The 23,615-nt window shown below is 46.7% G+C and overlaps 1 protein-coding gene across 1 annotated transcript in view; it reads left to right on the top strand.

The window, feature by feature from the left end:
* Positions 1-23,615, top strand: part of LOC135906027 (neurotrophin 1-like) — a 143,730-nt gene that overhangs the window by 72,477 nt on the left and 47,638 nt on the right. Inside the window, exon 2 of the mRNA XM_065437169.2 lies at positions 22,524-22,789. Coding sequence (XP_065293241.1) covers positions 22,524-22,789 — 266 coding nt within the window. The remainder of the gene's footprint in view (positions 1-22,523; positions 22,790-23,615) is intronic.

Below are 23,615 nucleotides of genomic sequence, written 5' to 3'. Positions count from 1 at the left end.
TTTTGATAGACTGTCGCCACCCGTTTTTGACCCTGCACGGAATCGTTGCCGTGTCCACCGTGCATAACCTCTCGTCGCACAAGCTTAACTCGACTGAACTCGCTGTCCTGAGCATGGACTTGCACTTCAATCTGGGACCGCAGAAAGACGCAAGAAGATTGGTTTGTGCTGTAGAAAATGCTATCAGCCAAATAGAACCTTCTAAACGGGAGGAGACATGAACCCGTGCCATAGGCATTCCCTCGCGGCTTCGCGCGCACCACCCCGTCTCCCCACTTTCAACAGAAGAAAACTATCAATGATCTTCGCTCATACCAAAACATTGTCATCCTCCCGGTAGACTAGGGCAATGGCTGCGGCGCTACTCAACAGGACTGACTACTGTGAAAAGATGAGGTTGTTGCTTGTGGACAAGGCGACGTACAGTCGTCTGAAGAAGTATCCTACGCTCAAGGTACAGCGCATACTCCAGAGGCTTTCTTGCAGATGTGTTTCGTTTTTTGACCTAAAGCACAATGAGTTGTACTTCTCCCTTCTGTGCACTAACGGTTCGGTGCCGGTGCTCTACGGTTTACTAAAAATCGGTAAACCTAGCGTTCCGTCGCGACTATTTGTTGACTTATACTTTCCGCTTCAAAAACTGTCCAACTGTACCTTCATAAGGTTCTTTCCCCTCTCGTTGGTCGAAGTGCCACCTACGTTCGCCATTCTGAAGACTTCATAAGCAAGGTTCGTCTTTTTGCTCCCGACGACCATGACGCGCTTGTCTCGTTCGACGTCGTGTCGGTTTTTACAAGCGTTGCTATTCGACTCGCCGCGGCAACTTGCACCGCCGCTCTTGAAGACGACTCTACCCTGCCAGAAAGGACACCCATCGACATCCCTGACTTGAAGAGGTTCCTGCCGTTGTGCTTACTTACTTCACTTTTCAAGGCATAGGCAAGTGCACAGGACATCGATGGGTGCACCTACTTCGGTTACTGCTTCGAATCTAACATTGGAACGGCTTGAGCGTCGAGCACTTGCCTCTCTTAACTCGCCACCCAAGGTCTTCCTATGCTACGTGGACGATGTTTTCTGCATAATTCAGTGAGAATATATATATTTTTTTCATTACTTCAGCATTTAAATAGTATTGAAGCGTTATCCAATTCACAGTCGAGGAAGAAATAGATGGCGAGCTACCCTTCCTGGGCGTCCTCGTGAAACGTGACGGACACAGTCTGGCATTTTCCGTGTACAGAAAGAGCACACACACACAGGCAGGTATGTGCATTTTGATTCAATTATTGCCCGATGAACCAAAAGAGATCGGTGGTCGCCTCTCTTGTCGACAGAACCAACCGCATCTGCACAACGCCAAAAAGCGGGCTGCTGACCTACAAGTGCACCAAAATCTATCGGCATGTGGCTAAACTCGGTGGAACGCCATCTGTCTCAGATCCCAAGACCTGAACGTGTGCTCCCAAGAAAACGCACCGCCATACCGTAAAGGCCCGGTGTGAGCGAGGGTTTGGCCCATGCTCTGCGCAGTTATGACGTCCAGGTAGCTCCCGTGCCATCACAAAAAGTACGCCATCGGCTGGTAAACGTGAGAGACAAGCTTCCGATGAAAAAGTTTCCTGGCATCGTCTGCCGGATTCCATGTGAAGACTGCGACTGCATATATATCGGCGAGACACGCAATTTCGAACAGCGGTTGAAGCAGCATATCAACGATGTAAACAAGAAAAAAGTCGCATCCAACGCCTTGGCAGAACATGCAGGTGACTAGGCCTCAAAATTGATTGGGATTACGCCAGGATATTGGAAAATGAAAGAAATTTGACTTCAAGACACCACTCAAAATCCTTTCTCATCCAAACGACAGACAGGAAGCACACTCAATCGAAATGACTGAACCCTTCCCCCCATCTATACGTGCTGCTTACGTCATATTTTAAAGCCTTATAAACATTGTATCGCACGTCCTTGATTACATTGTGAACAAGGCTCCCGTCAGGGGGAGTCGAAACATCTTTTTTGCATTCTTTTAGTGGTCGGTGTCCTTCTTTTTTACCTTTTATCATGATGTCTCCCGACCAGACGGGCTTTCGTCAAAACCTCGACTTCATGTGACCATTACCTGCTATTTTCGTGGCATGTACAGAAGCCCTGGTAAACGATGCCTACGCCAAGAATTCCGCGCACATTTATCGCGAGTTTTGAACAGGTCACATCAAAAGAGGGTATAATGAGTGATTTTTTGCGCATTCGAGAAATCCTGGCACCTTACTGTAGTTGCGAGGTCGACAGATATCTAGTAGAGCAAAATAATCAAGACACTAAAAATCTGTGTCACTGCTTATCTAAAGTTGCTCGCGCTCATTGTCCACATTGTCCTGCTGAAAACGAAGTAATATACCACATCTAATGCTTATCTTCTCATGGATGTAGTGTTCATTTATGTAAAGAAGGCGCCCAGATCTAACACGTAAGAACATTTCGCCAATGCATTTAGCGTTGACAAAAAAAAAACAATATTACGGCAGAACTCACCCTTTACCGTCTATGAGTCGAGATCTCGGACTAATGCAACTCTCTTATGACATTCCATAATGATACATGTTCTATTTACGCACGAATAGCTCATTGAGATGACCAGATGAAAATTGACTAGTGTCTACAGGCGTTACACCTGCGGTGTCAAACTTGGGGAATGGAAATAAATTACTCGAAATCAACAATTACCTACATTCCTAAAAATAAAATGATAATTCCATTAGAATATCACATCGGGCATCACACCTTGTTGACAGTAGATGCTTTCAAGTACCTTGTGTTACAGTTACGCATGAACTAAACTGGCGTAGAAATACTGATAATGTAATAGTTCTGCGGAAACCCGCAAGGTGGTGAGGAGTAATTAATAAAGAGAAAATCAGACATCCACCCGTTCGTAGCAATTGCTGCAAAGGAAACCCATACGGATTTCGTCCTGGTGCGTGCGTCCCGCACCAGGAAAATTTTTCTCTAACGTCGAGGCTTTTCTTTCGAGGAATCCGTAGGGGTTTGCTTTGTAGCAATTGCTATGAACGGGTGGATGTATGATTTTCTGTTTATTAATTACATATCGATAATATATGATTCAAAGCATCACGGATGCTCTACTTTCTTAGGAAAAAATTGCTTGGTGCAAGTAGGTACGTAAGACTTAATTGCTTTTAAAACGTTTATACGGCCGATACTTCAATATGCCAGTGTTGTCTGGAGTCCTCATCAGAAGATATTGGAAAATGAACTAGAAAGAGTACAAACGATTTGCGGTCCATTTTATACGTTCGAAGTACACAAATAATAACTCATTTACACTGATGTTAAGATTGTGTCATTTAGAATCGCTGAACAAACGCAGGCTTAAAAGTCAGTTAAAGTTTTTTTTTTCATTTGATGAAAGGCGATTTTTAATATTCATAAAAACAACTTACATTTGCCTGGGAAAGGAAGTGAGAGGGCGAATAATACGCGAGGGCTTCAGCCTTACTTTGTTCGAACGAATATGTATCAGTGTTATTTTTTTCCTGATGTAATTGAGGAATGTAACGGGCTTCCAAATGATGTGGTCAATACAATGATGCTAATGAATTCGTACGTTTACTTTATGTACATTTATGTGAATTAGTATGATAATTAGTCCTAGCTTTATCTATGGTTATGGTAATTGAAATGTCTTGTTTCTTGGTTTTATTGTTTTGTGTGTGTCTGTATGTCTGTGTGTGTGCGAGTGTGTGCGCATGCGCGCGTGCGTGCGTAATCGGAGAGTTGATCCTAGAAGTACACCGCGAGCCGGTGCCCTATGGACATAAGAAAGATTGTCTTATCTGGTGGAATTGCAACAAACACAACCTTAGGTTGAACCTGTGGTCCTACCGGTTTGGAACGGTTCCTCCAAAAAAGTTCCGGTTCGGATTCACTTCCAAGATGGCCGGTTCAGCTGAAGAACACGGTGCAGCTTCGGTTTTCGGTTCACTTCCAATATCGGTTCGGCACATGCTGGATAGGAGCAATATGGTTGTTCGCGCTGCAAGCGGGCTGCGAAGGATGCAGATTTATATTTTTCTACGTGAACTTCCATTACACCGCGATTTATTAAGTGGTTCCTAATCCGCTGCGCATGGACTTGCTTTCTTTTTCCTCCACCTCCTTCGTTTACTTTTTTCTTTTTCGCGGCATACCGGTCGCCTCCACTCATACACACTACCTACGCCAAGGAAGTCGAGTCGGCGGTTTGCATCATCGAACTTTGCCGCAGCGCGCTAAGGTGTTCTGTTGCTATACTGCTCTGCTGTGGCGAGCAAGCAGCTCAATGCTTCCTTTTACCCACTCAGCTGTGTCGTACTGACAAAAAATTTAAGCTCAAGAAAGACGGGGATGGCACAGAAGTACGCACGGACAGAGCTGAAATGTCCTCGGCTCTGTGCTTTTTATAATCACTGACGCTGCGCATAGTAGCAACTGATAGCAGCAAAGCTATACGTAGTTCGGCATGCTAAACATGACCTCTTCGCGAAGCTGATGTAGACCTCTGAAACGGCCATGTGGAAAAGATATTGTGCTGGGAGGCGTAGAGTGGGCGCCTTGCCTTGGAAGTCCACACAGCCCGCATATGAATACCAGAGTGTAATCGGCGCGGAATCGCCCTGGGGCGCTGTAGCGGGGCAAGGTCTTTTTCCCTGTTATTGGAGAGATAAACGGGACGCTCTGCCGGAGAGCTTGCAAAACTTGTATTTATATATATTTTTTGGGGGGTGGGGGGGGGGTGGAGGGGGCAATGGGCGGGAAACATTCTCGCACGCCTTACGGCGTGTTTCCTGAAAGGGTCTACACTCTTGCCTTTGATATGCTCGTAATCAGCGTATAATGTGATCTGTTGTGGTGTGCCTTCCTCTTCTCTTTCTCTTTTCTTTTTCTGTGCTCTTCAAGCGGGTGATCGTCGTGTCCTTTGCAGGACACAATCGCTAGCCCGCTGCTCTTGCTCTGCTCGTGGTGTTTAAAGTAATAATTTTGAGCGCTCGACTTCTTACCGAGCTATCCAGTCGCCCCAGACATGAGTCTCCTCTGCAAACGCACTGTCGACCCAGCGTACACAAGACTCATCGGTGGAAATGGAAGTGAGTACACCTAGGCGCGCCGCGGCACTCATCGGCAAGCAGACGGGCCAAAGAGTTATCGAGGAGCAGGCCTGAAGTGGCACGAAACAACTCGGCTCCTGGCTGGAAGACAGAAAGCCCAACTGATCCGTATCACTCCACTCGAGAGCGGCCCCACTCTATATGCGCGACGCGCAGCAATTGAACTTGCGTGTCACTCAAGCGGTTGATAAACACGCCCGCGGGGCCAGCTCTTGAAGAGCCGGCGGTGTCCCCTGTCTCTAAACTCGGAAGTAGTACCTAATGTACTGCTGAAGGTGTATCACCTATAGTACGTTGCCACTGGTTATTATCGGATAGGTCATTTATTTTTGACTTGGATGTTGTGGTACGACGTTTGAATCTATGAATCCGTAAGCACGGTACAATTTGAAATAGGACAGACGCCGATTTGTTCTGCCATTTATTAAGGATCCATTTGCCGCGACTCATCCTTTCCACTGTATTTTCAATCATTCTTTCGGAACTAACCGTGATATCTTCTGACTGTCTAACCATTTTCGTGGACCGATCTCGAATATAATGCAGTGTAACACTGCGATAAAAACCGCATGGTGGTACCGGAGGTACCGGTGGTATACCATTACCGCACGGTGGCCTGGTGGCCTGGTGGTATGGTAGAGGGAGCGTTTTCGTATTCTTCCCTCGTGACCGCTGGCATTGAGACGCTGACGTTGAGACGATGTGCCTCTTGTCAAGGACGCTGGCGCTGTCGTTTGAGACACTACCACCGGATGTGGGTGCAGCGTCTCAAATGACAGCGCCTGTTTTTTTAGCGTATACGACCACAAGTGGTCGTAGACGCTGTATGAGGGTTCCGAAATGGTTTTTGAGAATGTAGCGCTCGAAGTGCCAGTTGGCTCCTGCGTACGGGTGAGGCACCGTGCTAAAAGGAACGCCACCATAACACATAGTGCAACATATACACAAATAACCGCCTCCCAAAGCAAGTTAAACGCATTCTTGGATAGCAACGGGGGTTGGTTCTTCATGTATGTTTACAACATTGACGTGAAAGATATCGATTCACGTTGTTCCAGAAGAGTCAATGGGTGCTGAAGAGCGAAGCGGGAACAGGCTGTAGAAGGTATGAGGAGCACGCGAACTTTGTGCATTACAAATAGGCGGGGCTACTCCCAACGTCAGCTTCACCCCTGGCGATGCGGTTGCAATTGTGTATTCGCGTCTTGCCTGTGGTCTTGCGGTGCAGTTTAGTGCATCTTGCGCCTGAAGCTTCCGTCGCCATCCCGTTGTTATCGAGTGTGCTGGCCCATCACGTCGCGCATTTCGCGTTGTATTTAGGCCGGGGAGCGCCAACGAATGTTTTTCGAGGTATACCGGTTCGCCCCCTTTATTCTCTGAAGTAGGAAATAGGCGTGGAAAGAATTGTGGTGTCTTCATAGATTGGAGTACCAACTTGCCCAAATGTCGATTCTTCTACTGGTTGACGATGCATGCTCGTCTTCTGATTCGTCGTTATCTCTTCAGGTACCACCCCTACCAGCGTGTCGCACATGGATCGTCGCCTCCCCGAGTTCGCGGTCAAGGCTTGCCGCGTCGCTCTAATAATAGAGTCGGCTGTGTCTCGGTATCTGAGCGTTTACACCGACAAAGACGTGGGGACAGTTCGTCGTGCGCTTCCTGTGGCGCCTGCGCGAGAAACTTGAGCTGTCGATATTGGAATGTCCTCACTCCAATATCAAGTGCTATACTGGAGTGCCCTTATACTTGGAGCACTTGATATTGGAGCGACGTGCACAGCGCACGTCACTCCTGAAAGAGTGTCATTTTCTTGCATGGTCTGCTGTGTACAAGCTTTGATGTGGTCCATCTCCACGCGATCAGGCTCTTCACGTCCTCCTCTTTGCTAAAAGACATCGAGTTGTTTTCCTGCATGTGAATACTTCTTTTCTTTATTTTCGCACTCACTCGGTTTGTGCAGTGAATGACAAAACCTTGGACTACTTTATTTTTCCTCGAACGTTCCATTTCCTTCGCTGTTGAATTAGTGTGGTACGTTGTGACATTTTTTTTTTCTACTGAAGTGCTCTGTTCTTCTTGGTTGTCTTACTTTAGTCTTTGCGATGAGTCAGCTTGTTGCTTCTTCCTTTTTTTTTCTTCCTGTACTAACACTAGCTTGGTGCTCTTTGGCCACACTTGGCCCTTTCTCCACAAGACACCAAATTCATCATCGTCATCCTTCCTGTATTTTTCCTTTCTGTCCGTTTCCAGAGCCAAAAAACAATAACAATAGACCCGGGTTTCACCAGCGGAGTTCGACGAATGCTTCTGTAAAATACGAGGTTTGCTTTCCGAGCAGGTTGTATTTGCTTACAGTTTTCCTCTACAAGCAACTGGACGACAAATTATCCTTTCATGGAGGGCTTACTATACCTTTCGCATTTTCTAATAAGCCATGAGAATTGAATTCTGTTGCAAATAAATGTGCGCCACACGCTCACCACCACAAACCGGCGCTTTCTTTATACGCCTGCAGAGTCTGCGCCGGCGTCCCGTATTGACATCCACTCTTCGGTATAGTGTGCATAATGGTCACCCCAATGAGATACTGTATACAGGCGCATAGTAAGTGTGTGTTACGGTATTCACTTGAACATAATGCGAAAAAACAAACTGCGGTGGTCTCTGCCCGGCGACGACGACGACAATAAGCTGAATTCTCGCGCGTAACGTGCTCCGCGTGTATGCAAGAAAAAAGCGAAACGAGGAAGAGGCGCGCGTCAGAGCTGTTTGTTTACGCACGTCGTGTAACTAATGCACATGCGCGCGAGTTTTCCCGGCCGCGTTTTATTAAGAGGTAATCCTTGAACTATAGCCCTTCATTGCGTACCGAATGCCGTGAGGATTCGCGTAGACATATAGGCAATATCGAGATGCTGTAGATGTATATTTATTTCTTTTAGTACGTTCTCCGGATAGCGCTTTCTTTTTCTGTCCAGTATACGGTGGCCAGGATCTCGGCGAATGAGCGTGAAATCGGTCAGGCCATAATAGGCTTGCAAGCTTTCTTATTTCGTCCTTCCACATTAGGATAAAAGAGTGAGAGGAAGATAGACGTCGACGCAACTGTGAGGCAACCTTGCCGAGCCCTGCACTTTGGTGGCGCTCCGCTTCCTTATCCCCATGTCACTTTATTTTCTTCTTTCTTTTTTTTGCACCTCTGACCGGCCACATAGCAAGCACGCGCCTTACGCCACCGCGCTGACCTCCCGCAACCTTCTTTTGCCTTGCGTGCGTGGTCAGCGTGGCGACGGACGGAACCACGTGTCTTCGTCGTGATCGGCCTGCTGCTTGAGCGCGAGCGTCCAGGACTGGTTTTGGAGCTCCGTCGTCACAAATTGCACGCGCCGGTCGCAACGCTTGACCCCTTGCCCCGTTGGCTTGCGCGCGACCCGCTGCTGGTTTACAGTCACTGACAGCCCGTCTCTCCCGATCGGCCGTCCGCACATTTCGGTCCTCAACGCTCAAGGACAGCCGCAGCCCAGCGACAACAGCAGCGGTAAACTTGCCTCTATCTCGGCGCGCATCTCGTTTTTAGAGCTGCAAAAGAGAAAGAAAAAGGGAGGAAGCTCACAGTAATATTGCACCCTTCTTCTCGCATAAGCGTGCGTGTGGGTGCGTTGTAAAACCTGTTTCAGGCAGTCTTTGGCGGTGTGTGTTTGTGTATAGTTAAACGTGATCGCGCTTTTCATCGGGCGCGTAGAGCGAGAAAAAAAAAAAAGCGCGCACCGTTGAGATTAGATCTAGTTGCGGCTTGTTCCCGGAGGATACTGTTACGAGCATCTGAGTTTTCCTCGGGGTCTACTCAATGCAATATAGTCCGCAATTCATGACAATGTACTTTCCATCGCCATGTATGCATTGATAAAAATCCATAAATGTTTCTCTTTCTCATCCTGGCTCTATCTGTCGCTGATCGCTTTTAGTGTACACTCGTATATCACTTTTTATTGTTTTTTCCCTTGACGCTTCTGAGTTGTCAAGCAATGTTGCGTCCTGTTGGGTTGTCTTCGCTTCGACACACCAGTCGCACGGTACACTGCCGAGAACGTGGCATCGTGTGAAGCTGCAGGCCTTTGCCTCGCTTCTTGAAGACAGTTTGCATTAACAGGCAACATGCTTTCTTTCTTTTTTCGTTCTATTAGTAGATATGTAGGGTGCCCAGAAGGTCAGTCTGTGTGTTCACTTTTCCGGTGAGATATAGTATCATTACTCGACTTCGGGAAAACTGCCTTTATTTTACACAACGAAGAAAGATAATGTTGATGGCATCTCATCGTTACCCGCGGGACGCAGCGTTATATGTTTGCGCGAGCATTTAAACATAGCATCCGGGGATCTCCATAGAAACTGCGCTCGAGCGATAGTGAGGAAATCTCCGATCCTTGCCTCCAGGTATAGTCCTGCTACTGCTGCTTAGTTCGATAGCCTTCGTAAAACGACTGAAATAAAATGAGTAGCTGGCACCAAGGTGGTAGCATCTCTTAAACATAGACTCAGTTTTGAAAAGGCATAGTTCCTTCCAAATCGCGAATCTATCTTTTTTTTTTTTTATTCGGAAAAATAAACTGCAAATTGCGAAAGAACTGTGAAAGAACAGTGGCACTGTTTGCTTCGGTGCGGCGGCGTCTGCTGCGTACCGGACGCCGTATCGTATACATATTGTTACCAATTTAGCTTTGTAACACTACGCCCGATGCCGTGGTCAGCGCATCGAAAGTATACAACGCCTACAAAAGCGCCGCGGTCAGAGTTTTTCAGTCGTAGCAGGAGCTGTAGTAAACAGTTCTGGGTTAAAGCTTTGCCACCTGTGGTTTTTTAACAGGATCTTTAGCATTGCGCTTTCCATCAGACTGTAGCTGCAGCGTTTGGGAATCGAACCCTCGACCTTGCGCTCCGCAGCAGTACACATCGTAGCCACCGAGGCGGGTTTCTCTCCTCCAGAACATGTTTTAGATTAAGCCAAGCGTAAACACTTTCTGTTCGCTGCCAAACACTGACTTTAGGACGAAGGTGGGCATCGTGCTGTGCGCGACCAAATATGTCTTAACGTTCATCTGTGATCCGCAAATCTGTGACACGGGCGCTGGTCGAGGAATATCCACTTTCTGGTGGGTTCAGTTACGGATGGGCAGCGTAGAGATTTTCGAGTACTCTAAGGACCGCAAATGTAAGGAAACACAGAGAGAGAGAGAGAGAGAGAGAAAGAGAGAGAACACATTCCTTTCTTAGACTGAGAACTCTGATGACCTGAGCTCAGGGTTTTGACATTTCGTGCCTGGATACTACCTGAAAGTGCTTACGAGCGGAAGACCGTCGCGCAACTTCACGAGTCTTACAGAAATGGCGTTCTCAACTACACTGGCGGCACAGTAGGAAAAAAAAGCTTGGTTGCTCTGCTACCTGTTAAAGTTTGTCTTATAAGCCTTTTACGATCCTTAACCTTTTTTATATGTCCCGTTTAACGCAAGTGTTTAACCAGCACGATTAGATCACAGTTAAGCCAACCGTCTAATTAAGCCAATCGCCACTTGCTACATACTTTGCGTATCGAACCTGACCTTCGTTCTTTTACAACCGATTTGTTTTGAACGCCATATGGTCGGGCTTCTGTCGGTTATGCGCTGCGTGTGTGACTTTCAAGTCCCAGCTTTTACATGTCGTGATGATTACACAATTACTATACAGCTGGGCACATACGCATCGCCGCTTTTTCAAACCAGCTGCTTGCGCAATTATCTCACCGATAAGGTCGCCTCCTACCTAAATCAGGACGGCTTCCTTCTTTTTCTTCTGATGTTTCTATATTTTCTTCCGTGTGTTTATTTTCCTGTCTCCACATTATTTTGTTTGTCTTATGTAAATTATTCTATTTAACCTGGTCGGTCTTGTCCTGTTGCGTTCTTCCTTTCTAGTTGCTGTATGTACACTATCTTCTGAATAGCAGATAATAAAGAAACTCTTCATTATGGGCACGCTTCAGATAAATATATCAGCCGAGATAAGGGAAAATGTTCGCGTAACTACTGCCTGCCTGCTTGGCACTTAAAGGAGCCTCGCTCCTTCCCACATGCTCGCGTGGAAGGACCATATATATATATATATATATATATATATATATATATATATATATATATATATATATATATATATATATATATATATATATATATATATATATATATATATATATATATATATATATATATATATATATATATATATATATATATATATATATATATATATATAGTAGGCTAAGAGGGTTTCTTCAGGCTACCTTTCAAACGTAAAGAACTTGAGTGGTGCTACAAGGTAAACAGAACAAGTATTTAATTTCGACAGTTTCGATCGGTGGACCGATCTTCGTCAGGGTTTATATATATATATATATATATATATATATATATATATATATATGTGTGTGTGTGTGTGTGTGTGTGTGTGTGTGTGTGTGTGTGTGTGTGTGTGTGTGTGTGTGTGTGTGTGTGAAGGAGAAGGAAGGGGAAGGGAAACCGAGGGGCCCGATTTTTATTAATCATATCATAAAAAGCCAACAGACACTGACATCAAGGACAGCATAAGGGAAATTACTTGTGCTTAATCGATGAAATAAAGAAATGATAAATTAATGGAAATGAAAATGGATGAAAAAAACAACTTGCCGCAGGTGGGGAAAGATCCCACGTCTTCGCATTACGCGTGCGAGGCTCTTACCAATTGAGCTACCGCGGTGCCGTTTTCCCATCCACTTTTTAATTTCCCCTATGCTGTCTTTGGTTGTTGGTTTCTTATGATATGACTAATAAAAATCGGCCCCCTCACTTTACCCTCTTCTCGTCCATTACATAGCGAGGATCTCGAATACAGCAGCATTGATGCCTTCAGGTAGCATGTGCAGGTTTATTCACCAGTTGCCTTCACCCAAAAAAAATTACGTACACGTGACATATGCGGTTGAAAGGATGTTCCACATCCGCCGCCAAGGCTTGTGAGTGGTGCCGCTGGCTAACATTGCCAGGGTTAGTTTTAGTAGACAAACATAAATACCCCAGAAAAGTGGATGGGAAAAGAAATTCTTCACTCAACGCCGCAAAGGTGATTAGAGCGATGGTACAAGGTAAACAGAACAAGTGCATAATTTCAACAGTTTCGACCGGTGGAGCGGTCTTCATCGGGGGTTACAAAATAATGGCAGTTCGGCACTGATATATATATATATATATATATATATATATATATATATATATATATATATATATATATATATATATATATATATATATATATATGTAGTGAAGACAGCAGATCGGGTGCCTGGCGGTTCTCAGATACATCAAACCGAAAGGGACAGTTGTGACAGTGATTGACTTTTTCCCGTCGCTATGGCAAATTTACAACTGCCTTATTGGCAACGATGCAGGGCAAAAGGTAGGCAGAGCCCCATGTATGTAGGCCAAGGAGGTCAGTGAAAAAGAAGAGAGAAAAAAAAAGAAAAACAAAGAAAGGAAAGAGAAAGACGTAAGTAGGAAAACGGAAGGGGGGTGGGGAGTAACGACATCTAGGTTCCCGTTGACACGGGGCAAGGAGAGAGAGAAAACGGTCGCTGCGCAGCACCAGTGTGCGTGTCGCCGTTGTAGCGGGAGAGAGGGCAAGTTGAATAGGGCGGCGGGGGGCACAATAGAGAAGGGGCCCGCAAGGAAGACAGAAGAGCGTCAGAAGACAGAAGACAGAAGAACTTGTGGAAAGTAACACAGTATCACAATACACATATACAAGACACGGCCCGGCCCGTTCCGGCAACTTTGTGGTCCAGCTGAGGTGCGGAAAAAAAAAATTATGAAAAGAATATATACGCGGGGTTCGCAAAACAAGTTTTAGGGAGCCGAGTTAAGGAGCCTGCGTGTGGTGAAGTTTTCGAACGTTTAATGGACAACTGACACAATGTCAGTTTGTGTGGATTCCCATGAAGGGGCAATAAGTCACTCAGAATGACTACTTGAGTGGCGGGGCAGAGAAAATTGCGTTTATTAGCTTTCTACTCGCCCCCTTGAGGCGCACGCGGAGGGTGCAGCAAGCAGTGGTCAGCGTCTCAATTTTCGAGTAGAGAACATGTATTCGCACTCCGCATGCACTCTCACTGCATATCCCGGAGGCACGTCAGCCTCCCCGGACTCGCATTAATTCCGTTAGCGTATGTTCCAAATTTATGTATGAAAAAAAAGATTCACTTTGCTCGCGTGCACAGGTGCATTGGAAACCAGACTGCAAGAGCACGACGCTCACGCGTTCAAAGGAGGGATCTGGCAGTCGAACGCGTCTGGAGAAGGGTAAATTCGGGAGACCTTACATATGCGCGGTGATTGTTGAACCGCAGGCGAAAAGGGGTGTCTGTTTGTCCGATATATTCCTGCTGCGTATACACCTCGCATCGAATTTTGTGCATGACGTTACTGGAATCACAGCCAAGATTTTCGTTAATTTTATATACAAAGGACGAGTTGGATGCCTCAGCTGTGTCTGTCGTTGTCATGTGACGACATACCTTGCACCGAGCTTTCCCACACGGTCGACAACTCTTGGGCGCGTTGGGCTTGTGTGTCCTCGCCGTGACTAACGAAACCCTTAAATTTTTGTTTCTTCTATGTACCACATGGGGTAGCCGTTTGAATATAGTAACGAGTCGGGTGCTCTGTTTCATGATGTTAAAATCGCGGTTCAGAATGGCATTGACCCGTGGAGCACCGGTAGTGTATGTAATGTATGTATTTTTTTTCGCTGACCTCCTTGCCCTACTACATGGGACTCCGCCTTCCCTTTGCCCTGCATCGTTGCCAATAAGGCAGCTGTAAATCTGCCATAGCGCCGAGAAAAAGTCAATCACTGTCACAACTGTCCCTTTCGGTTGTATGTATCTGAGAACGACCGGGCACCCGATCTGCCGCCTTCACTATCAGTGCCGAACTGCCATGTTCTATGAGGATAACTATAGGGGCTTGTTGGTACGGCATGTCTTATTTTGTTGTAGCGCAAGCTGAACAAGGACAGCAGAAAGGCACATCTGACACGCACAGCGCTAACTTTCAACAACAGATTTATTTCCAGTTCTCGTCGCTATATATACCCCCTCGAAACGTCATACCCCGAAGCAACGCCCGAAGAAAAAGCCTAAACATTTATCTATTGTGCGTCAGGTCTCCCGACTTGCTCCAGAGGACGAGGCCACGAGGACCAACTCCGAAGGTGTCGACGCCTTGAAAAGCTGTAAGCGTCCACGTCAGAAAGTACCTGTGAAACATGTAGAATCATACTTCTTGCAGCATGATCTGTGTGTACTGCCAGCTAATAAAGAAGGCGGCTTCACAGTTTTTTTGCATGAAGAGTTCAAGGAGGAAGCTATAAACACTATTTCAGAAGTTTTTGATGAGAGAAAGGACATATCTTGTACCATGGTCAGAGCGAAAGCACAACAATTGTGTAAAAAGATGAATCTGCAAGGTGTGATGAGCACCATTAACAAATCAAAAAGGATTGTCTGGAAGCATTTTTCAGCGCTAAGACTCGCAAAGAAGGTGTACCGTTCAGGGTAATAGTTTCTGAAAGGGACGCATGGCAGAAATCTGTCGCCTTGTACCTACGAGAAAAACTAAACTAGTTAGACATTAATAACCCTTTCCTGACAAAAAGTTCCGAGGACGCGAGGTTTTAAATTTTGTAAGAGCACATGAAAATCAAGGCTTAAAGGCCTTCTCCGCAGATGTTAAAGACCTTTACTATTCTCTCCCACAATCAGAATTATTAACCTGTATTGACAGTTGCATCAATGAATATGTTGCCGTTAGGTTTAGTACGGAGGTAGGTACATCCATTGACAATTTTTTTTTTAGAATTGCTTTGGTTTTATTTGTCGTCTACGTTTATCGGAAACAATGGTACTCTGTATTTGCAGAAACAGGGAGTGTGTATAGGTTCTTCCCTAGCACCAGTGCTAAGTAATCTGATTTTAACCAAACAGGACAGAGACCTGTCAGAGCGCCTTCACGAATCTAAGGTTGTAAAAGTTTTTAGATATGTTGAGGACTTTTTAGTTCTTACTGACTGTACATCCGCTTGTTTTACTAATCAATGTGCTCCCGTTTTTACCCCTATCCGTGACTGTCTTAACCCACTGGAACTGACCTGTGAAACCCGCCGTGGTTGCTTAGTGGCTATGGTGTTGGGCTGCTAAGCACGGGGTCGCGGGATCGAATCCCGGCCACGGCGGCCGCATTTCGATGGGGGCGAAATGCGAAAACACCCGTGTACTTAGATTTAGTTGCACGTTAAAGATCCCCAGGTGGTCCAAATTTCCGGAGTCCCCCACTACGGCGTGCCTCATAATCAGAAAGTGGTTTTGGCACGTAAAAGCCCATAATTTAATTTTAATTTGACCTTTTAAATCCATGTCACGGGAGGATTACATTCCTTGGGCTCACCGATAACAAAACCTGCTGGTGTTACAAACCTAGGGCAAGTAAGCCACTTTTACCATTTCATTCCGCGCATAATAAGCTTTTGAAGAGGGGAACCGCGAAGGTGTGTTTCAGCGAAGCAATGAAGAAATCATGCCAGCACCTAATGCACGATAGCTTCAGACGGCAAGCCTCGCGTTTAGGCGGCGCTGGTTAGCCGAGCCACGTGCTTGTGTCGGTCGCAGAAGGACTGCTTAAGAAAGCACAGGAAAGCAGCTCGGAGCAGGTGCATGGTACAAGCACTGACATAAACAAAAGAAAGGTTGCTGTCATCCCCTACACACATGGGTTCTCACATAGATTAAATAATATTGATGGAAGAAGTGGCATCAACGTCGTATCTTCGGCGCCTAATAAATTGGTCAGCCTGTGTAGAAACACAAGGCCGCAAAGAATCACACGTACCGCTGGTGAAAATGAACACAAAAACAAGTTCGTTGATTGCATCGCGGGTGTGGTATACCGCATTCCTCTCGTGTGTGGACGATTCTACATTGGTCAAACAGGTACATGCATAAGTAACCGGCTGCGAGAACACAATAAGAAAGTAAACAACCTGGCCGCAGACGGCTTCCTTGCCATCCATTGCCAGAGATGCAAATGCAAACCTAGATTTAAAGAAACAGTCATCATGAGTAGAAGCAGGTGTGAGATGACGCGCTTGATAATAGTAGCTAGACACATATCAATATTTGGTAAGGCATGCGTCAGTAAACCTTCCATTTCATTGTCCTCAAAAGAGCTCGATTATCTTTGTTCGCGCTGAACGTGTACATGTCTGTGAATATGGGAGTCAAAAAAGTGCTTGCGTGTGGTTCCCTGTTTTGTGTCTGTGTATGTGTGGTGGGGGGGTTCATTTTTACCAAAATTTCACACGTGTTGTATGACATTTTGTGGGTGTATATATAGTGACGAGAACTTTAAATAAATCTATTGTTGAAAGTTAGCGCTGTGTGTGTCATATGAGGCTTTCTGTTGTCTTTGTTCAGCTTGTGCTACAACAAAATAAGATATGCCATTTTCTTGCGAACCCTGATGAAGATCGGTGCACCGGTCGAAACTGTTGAAATAAAAGACTTGTTCTTCCACCTTGTAGGATGGCTCAAGTTCTTTACGTATGAAAGGTAGCCTATATAATTTATCTTTGTCTCTCTCTCTCTCTCTCTCTCTATATATATATATATATATATATATATATATATATATATATATATATATATATATATATATATATATATATATATATATATATATATATATATATATATATATATATATATACGTACTTGTATATGCAGAACACTTTCTTAGACGAACTACTACATCTAGGCCTCCGCCATTTTTGCATACAGGCTTCGCGGCTAGCCGGACATTAGCATCAAGGAAATATTAAACAATAATTTCGTTGATAATCCCAGATGTGCAAATAATTACCTTTTTAATCGCTCATTCTAGGGCACATGTTGTAATTGCGTCTGCTTAGCAGAAATTCTAAAGCTATAGTGCCACTTTCGAGGTATCCGTATCCAGGATCTTCTAAAAGATACCTCGGCGTTCCAATTAAAATAGTTTCGAATTGTTAGAGGCAGGATTCTGAGAACCAGGGGTAGAATTCACAAAGCTTTCCTTCGTAATTGTTTTTTTGCCATTCGTAGGCCGCCTTCGCTAATAATGTGTCCAGCAACAGAATTGGCTGAAATAGGATCTTATGAACAATTCTCGCGTAAGAGCCATCTATAAATTCGAGCCCTGATAACTAGAACACGACTGTATTTTGTAGCACATTTCAAGGTCTCGTATCTCTAAAGGGGTGCTAGATTAGGGTTCTTGCTAAGCAGACATGACTTCACCATTGCCTGTGCATAGACGACCAGAAATTTTTGACTTTTTTGTTTCTTTTGGCCTGCTGTCAAGCAAATTTTGAAACGGAGGACTGTCAAATAGAAGAAAGGAAAAAAAATGTGCAGATCAAGTGTGCATGTTGGAATAAGAAGCGGTTAATAAAATGCTACAAGTTTGCCCCTTTTTATTCCTGCGTCTTTGGCGTAAAGGAAACTGGCGTGCTCGCATGTCGTATCAAGCATGTGATGTGCTGTCGACTACACAATGTTACAAATAATATATAGGCTTGTAGTTCGTAATTTCTTCTTATCTACCTTAAATTTGCTTGTCGGTTCTTGGCCAATCGCCCATTGCGAGTATGTGCCGTAGCACGGAAATCATCGTCATCATAGTCTGCATGCGGACGCGCTTGCTGGCCGATCCCTCTTTGTTGGTGTGTGTCATAGTATGAGAATCATAATCATCAACACGCGGCGATCGTATCAAACAACTAGTTGGCTTTGTCGCGAGAAGCCTGTGCATATGTAGTTTTTTTTTTTTTAATGCGGTTGCGGCCGAATAGTTAGAGCATCAGGCTGCTCAGCTGGGATCCAAGGTTCTAATCCCGCCGCCGCACGATTCATATATTTTTTTTTATTAGTGGTTGCGGATCTGCCCGGCGAGAATCCTACCAGCGACCAACCTACCCAGGCGGAACCACGGAATGGTAGGCAAAGAAAGCTTCGCTTTAAAAGAAAATGAAAAATAAAGTGGGCGCCGGTTGTGACACACTCCCTACCAGTTAACCCCTTCTTTCGCGAGCCTCGGTGCGAGGAACGTACCTCATTTTGCACTTCTACTCCAGGAACCTGCGTAAACGGCGGAGCTTCACGCGCGCTTCAAATGACCCGCGTGTCATTGGCCCCGGCAGTGCCAGCGGCGGCGGCTGCACTGGCGGACCAAAGCCCAGAAGCAAGCCGCGTGCGTACTGTTGCTGGCGAACGGCAGCATTCCTACAGCACCCATGTGCGCGACGGAATGCGTTCCGCAGCGCAACCTCACACGCTGATCCTTTCTTTTATGGGCGGCGCCCTCCGTGTATATATGCTCGGTGTGCCTCGGGCAGCAACCTCTGGAAGTCCTTCCATCCGTCGGCACTCCGCACGTGGATCGGGAGAATGAAAAAAGAAATGGGAGATACGATGGCATCGCGACTTGGTGGGAACTGATCGCTAGCCCGTCTCGCGCGTGCGACCTTCTTTCTTTTTTCCCCCTTTCTTTGCCGATTGTGTTGCTTCTTTTTTGCACCGTGCGGCACACAACGGTGAAGCGTGCGCGCGGTATACACGTGCCAGATCCTGGCGGGTCGCCGAATCGTCAACTTGCGAGGCTATCACGAAGGAAAAGTCGATGAAAGGGCCATCTTGTCGCCGCGCACTTTCTCGATATAAATGTAAATTGGAGGCACTCCAAGCGCCCGGCGGCCGCAGCACTAGTTGCTATACGCTGTTTGTTCGGTCGCGCCGTGTCTCCTTCTTTGCAGTGAAACGGTTCAAGACCTTTCTCCAGTTAATCTACCCCGTAAACCTTCTGCGCGCGTATGCAACACATGTCACTCTATGTGCACGGAAGCGCGTGTTCACCGCAGATCGAGAGACGTTGCAGAGTGTCAACAAAGCTTTGTTAAACACGTGATGTTTTCAGTCTCTGCAGGGGTGCTCCGCTAACGTTCTCCCGTATTGCAGGCGTGTAGACAATAGCCAGGGCTTTTACTTCTGAGCAGTTTAATTTCTGGATATCGCCAACGCGCTGCCGTATGCTCGTCGGCTGATCCGTCCCGTTACCGGACGCACCCCCGGCGTGAGCAGTTGTAACGTCACTGAATTAATCCCTTCAATCGTTTGCGAGTCCTCTAGTTGTTGATTTTTTCTCTCTTGATCTACCAGGTCCGGGAAAATGTTACACTTGCCAATTATCGAATACAAGAACACATCATTTCGGTCTATCCCCAGTTTCAAAGCGACAGACAGATGCGTACGCTCTCCAAATTAATTTAGGGCCTCATTCGTTAAAGGACCTCCGAATTCCGCCGCATCCACCAAAACTAGCAAGAGCAGTCTGGAACGTTATTTTGTATTTTATCTCTCATTTTCCTATTTCCTACTCGTAATCCACCGTAACCCGTTCTCTTCTCTCTTCACAAGAGGCCGCATGCATTGACCACATACCCTTGGTTTCGTTTTAACAAAAACAACAAACTATATTCGTATGGCCCCGTACATCACCCGGGCGCGGGTCAAGCTGGATGGAGGCTTTCGATTGATGCATGACAAGCCCGTGCAGATGTGGTGCATTACAGTGGACTCTGGCACTTCCCCTCATTCTCGTCTCTCACCCACAGCTCTGCGCAGCGTCACTGGATGCGGGAGTGGCAGATGTCACTGTTGCCTCTTGTCCTTTACCGTTGTTACCGTTATCGATCCTGTTCGGCGACACATCCTCCACGTTTAGAGAGGAAACATTTGCTGCTCCCTCTTTCTTGCCTTGCGCGTCACCCCGTGCCTCCGGCTTCTCTTAACATTGCAGTTGGTTTATGTCGATCGCGAGGCACTCCGCGGACTTTTGCGATGGCACACTATTCGAGGGTGGCTGTAGTTTCGTTTCATTTTATTGCTATAGCAATTATATAGACACTCCAGGCGCATTCCTGCCGTCGCCGTCGCCGTGATGTTCCGTATAAAGTCGAAGGACGATAACGTCGCTGCCGCGCGCCGTATGCTGCATGTGCGAGTGAAAGCGCGCGAGAGTGAGCCGACGATGAGGGCCCGATCTCGCTCGCGCAAGGGAGGAAGGCAGGGAGGAAGCATGTCGTCTTCCGGCGTGCGCAATGCACCGGGGAGGAAGCGGGGGGCTGCCGAGTATGACGCGACCGCGCGCGGCAGCGCGTGTCCTATCTTGAAAGCGATCTGCGCGGGGGGCAGAGTGCGCCGAGTGCTGATAGCTTCGTGTGCGCTGTGCTTTCGCCGCTTAGTTCCCGTTGATACGAGAGGCAGCAGAAATGTCTATTCACTCGCTGCTGCTGCCGCACTTCCTCACTCAGTGTTTTGACAGCGAGTGTGCGTGGTCATCGAGTGAGATAAGTTCACATTTGCGTGTTCGCGCGTGACGCCATGCCCGTTAGATTAGTTATTAAGCGAATGTTTACAAATTTCTACGGCCGATAAAACTACTATCCTTACTTCGTATATATGTCTACTAATTAGCTATCACAATAGATGCTGCGCCTTTCGGGCGAAACTGCGACATTTTTCGTTTAATTTTTTTAAATCTTTTCTGTCAACAGAGTCTGAACACAGAAAACTGAAGGAGACGCTAAATGTTATGTCAGCCTTACGGGGCCTTCTCTTCCACGCATAGTTCAGCGGTTACCCATCAAGTTCAGTGGGGACCCATCGCGGTAGCCCAATGACAATGGCGGCATTTAGCTGCAAAGCACGGGGTTGCCGGTCCGTTCCCCGCTAGCGGAGACCGCACATCGATGGAGGGGAAATGCAAAAATGCTTGTGTACTTGTGATTAGGGGCGCGTGCATCATACTCATGTCGTAGTTTTGGCACGTAAAACCCAAAAATTTAGTTAACGTCTAGCAGTTGTGATAGTGTCGTCATTCAAAGTTCGACGATGAGGTCATTCTTGTGGTCAATGCCCGGATCGCATGATCAGTCGGACTGTCAATTTCCACCAGCGGTATGAACGAGAGGACCAGCAGAGAGACAATGTATAGTCATAACTGGAGAGCTTTTGCGTGTACTCATAATAAAACCGATAATAAGGTATACACACGCTAACCCTCGAAATTCACTAGCCGCAAAGTGACGAGCTGCCTCAATAGACGTAGCCTAATTAATAGAACTAGAGAGAAAGAAAAGAGAGGGAAGGCAGGGAGGTCAAGAGAGTAGTGAGCTGGACGAGCTTGAATGAGTTTATTCAGCAAAACGCCCATCAAAAGGGCCAGCTGCACAGGTGGAATACAGGCAACTGACGTTACTTTTCGATAACTAATTCATACTTGCGTCGTAATTTGTTGCAGACTATGAATACCATGGCACAATGATGCCTATTAACAATCATTACCATAGGTATTGCCATGGCGCGAACATGGGTGGAAATTAAATACCATATCCTATGTAACTTGTGACAAAATTTTAAAAAATATATGTGCAAGTGCCACGTAGCTTGACAGAACCGAGGTTATGTTGTTTGCCATCGCTTGGAGCAAGTCAGATAAGTTTTTTTGTATTTCGCCTAATTATATGCATTTGTGTTTCGTCTATGAATTAATCTCCCTAATAGCGACTCATTTAGATTATTATAACATCTTTATATTTTGGTCTCATCTGCGACAGCCCTCGTGATTTGCTCCGTCGAAAAAAAGTGCATCCGCGCCTTGTTGTCGCTTGCGCTAGAAGATGAAAGCAGCATGACGTGAAAGAGAGATGTGTGCAGCTTTTCAAAAAAGAAAATGGTAAAGGTTCATGCGTAAGTGACCCCTCGGACCACTTCACCAATAAAATAGTTCGCGTTTTGATATCAGAAACCGTAAACACGCTGTATGCATGATAGCCTCTCGGTTCTGATTCTCGTGTTTGATGCATGCGCTGCTGTGTTATGTTCCGTCTACTGACGGAGAAAAGTTAATTGTTTGTCCAGTCTTTGTCCTGTCCATTTCTACATTGTGATTCTCTTAAATTTGCTGGTGCCTCCTATACTTTGTGCTATGAGCCAAGGTGCCCAGGAAACAAAGAGAGTCAGGCCAAAATAAGGCACGCCGGTTTCAGAAGAACGCCGCCTCATAAGGAACTCGCATACTTAACTGATGCGAGTCGCGTCACGGAAGGATCGCGCCGGTTCACACCGCTCTGGATATAAGTGATGCACGGTGCACAGCACAATACACCCTGCCCGGCCCACTGTCTGCGCAGGTTCTGTGGGTGACAGCGCTGGCGTGCTGCGTCTACTGCTGCGGGGCGACCCGGCCGTCGCCGACGCGACCACACGGCTTCAAGACGATGCGCAGCGCGCGAGGACCCCCGCCAGGTGGTCGCACGCCGGCGACCACGGGCCGGCCCGTCGTCTACCCGACGTCCGGAGAGCTGAGGCCGCGGCTCGACGCGCACGGCATGCCGGCCTGCACCGCCCGCGGGCTGGGAGAGAGCGCATACTGCGTCGAGGACGCCACTTACCCGACGTGAGTATAGCGCGCGAGACGCACGCGCCTTCCGCCTCGGATGAAGCTTCTGCGGCCAAAGGTCGTTGAAAAGCTCAAAAGTGTGTTGTATTGTTAGTTGGTGTTACTGCGGTCACGGCCGGACAGGAGAACGCGGTCGCTGCTTCAGATCGGTCCTGGGTTTTTTTGAAATACAGGGGCATTGAAAGCGCTTGGCGATAAGGACTGGAAGTTCACCATCGCTTTGTCAGACAGGAACGCCTGCAGAGGTTATCTTCCTGCCAACGACCGGTGCCTCCCTTAGTCCGAAAGCATTGTTGAAATCCATGACAGGATCGTGGACAGAAGCACTTCCAGCCAAAGTTTGCTTTGGTTGCTTTCAGTCTTCAATATTGTGATGCAGGTTCTTGTTCAAAAGGTTCTGATGGTTCTCTAAGGCCGAGAATCTAATTGAGGACAAAGCCGTTAGTTTCAAAAACACACACAAAAACTTTTAATAAAGCTAAATAGAAATAGAAATAAATAGAAAGCATAAACTAAACACTCAGACACTCAGGGCTAGTACGGCGTTAACTGCACGTGAGTCCGGGCTGATCACGATGGCAGGGCGCATAACAGTCTCGACGTCGAGAAGCGGCGACAAGACGATGAGAGAAGTTGCGCCGGTCTCACCAAAGGTCGGGGTGTAGGATGGTTGACCGGGCGACCGGAGCGCCCTTGCTCTGGCTTGGAGACAGAAGGCAGGCGGCTAGGTGGCACGAGCACACGACGGCGGCGTTCTGGCCGGGTAGCTGGGCGTAGAGCTCGGGCCCGTAGCCCGACTGCTCTCGTCCTGCCCACGGGCACA

This window comes from Dermacentor albipictus, chromosome 1, assembly GCF_038994185.2.
Source record: "Dermacentor albipictus isolate Rhodes 1998 colony chromosome 1, USDA_Dalb.pri_finalv2, whole genome shotgun sequence".
NCBI lineage: Eukaryota > Metazoa > Arthropoda > Arachnida > Ixodida > Ixodidae > Dermacentor > Dermacentor albipictus.
The sequence above is the reverse complement of the archived record's forward strand: the minus strand, read 5'-3'. Positions and strand labels throughout refer to the sequence as shown.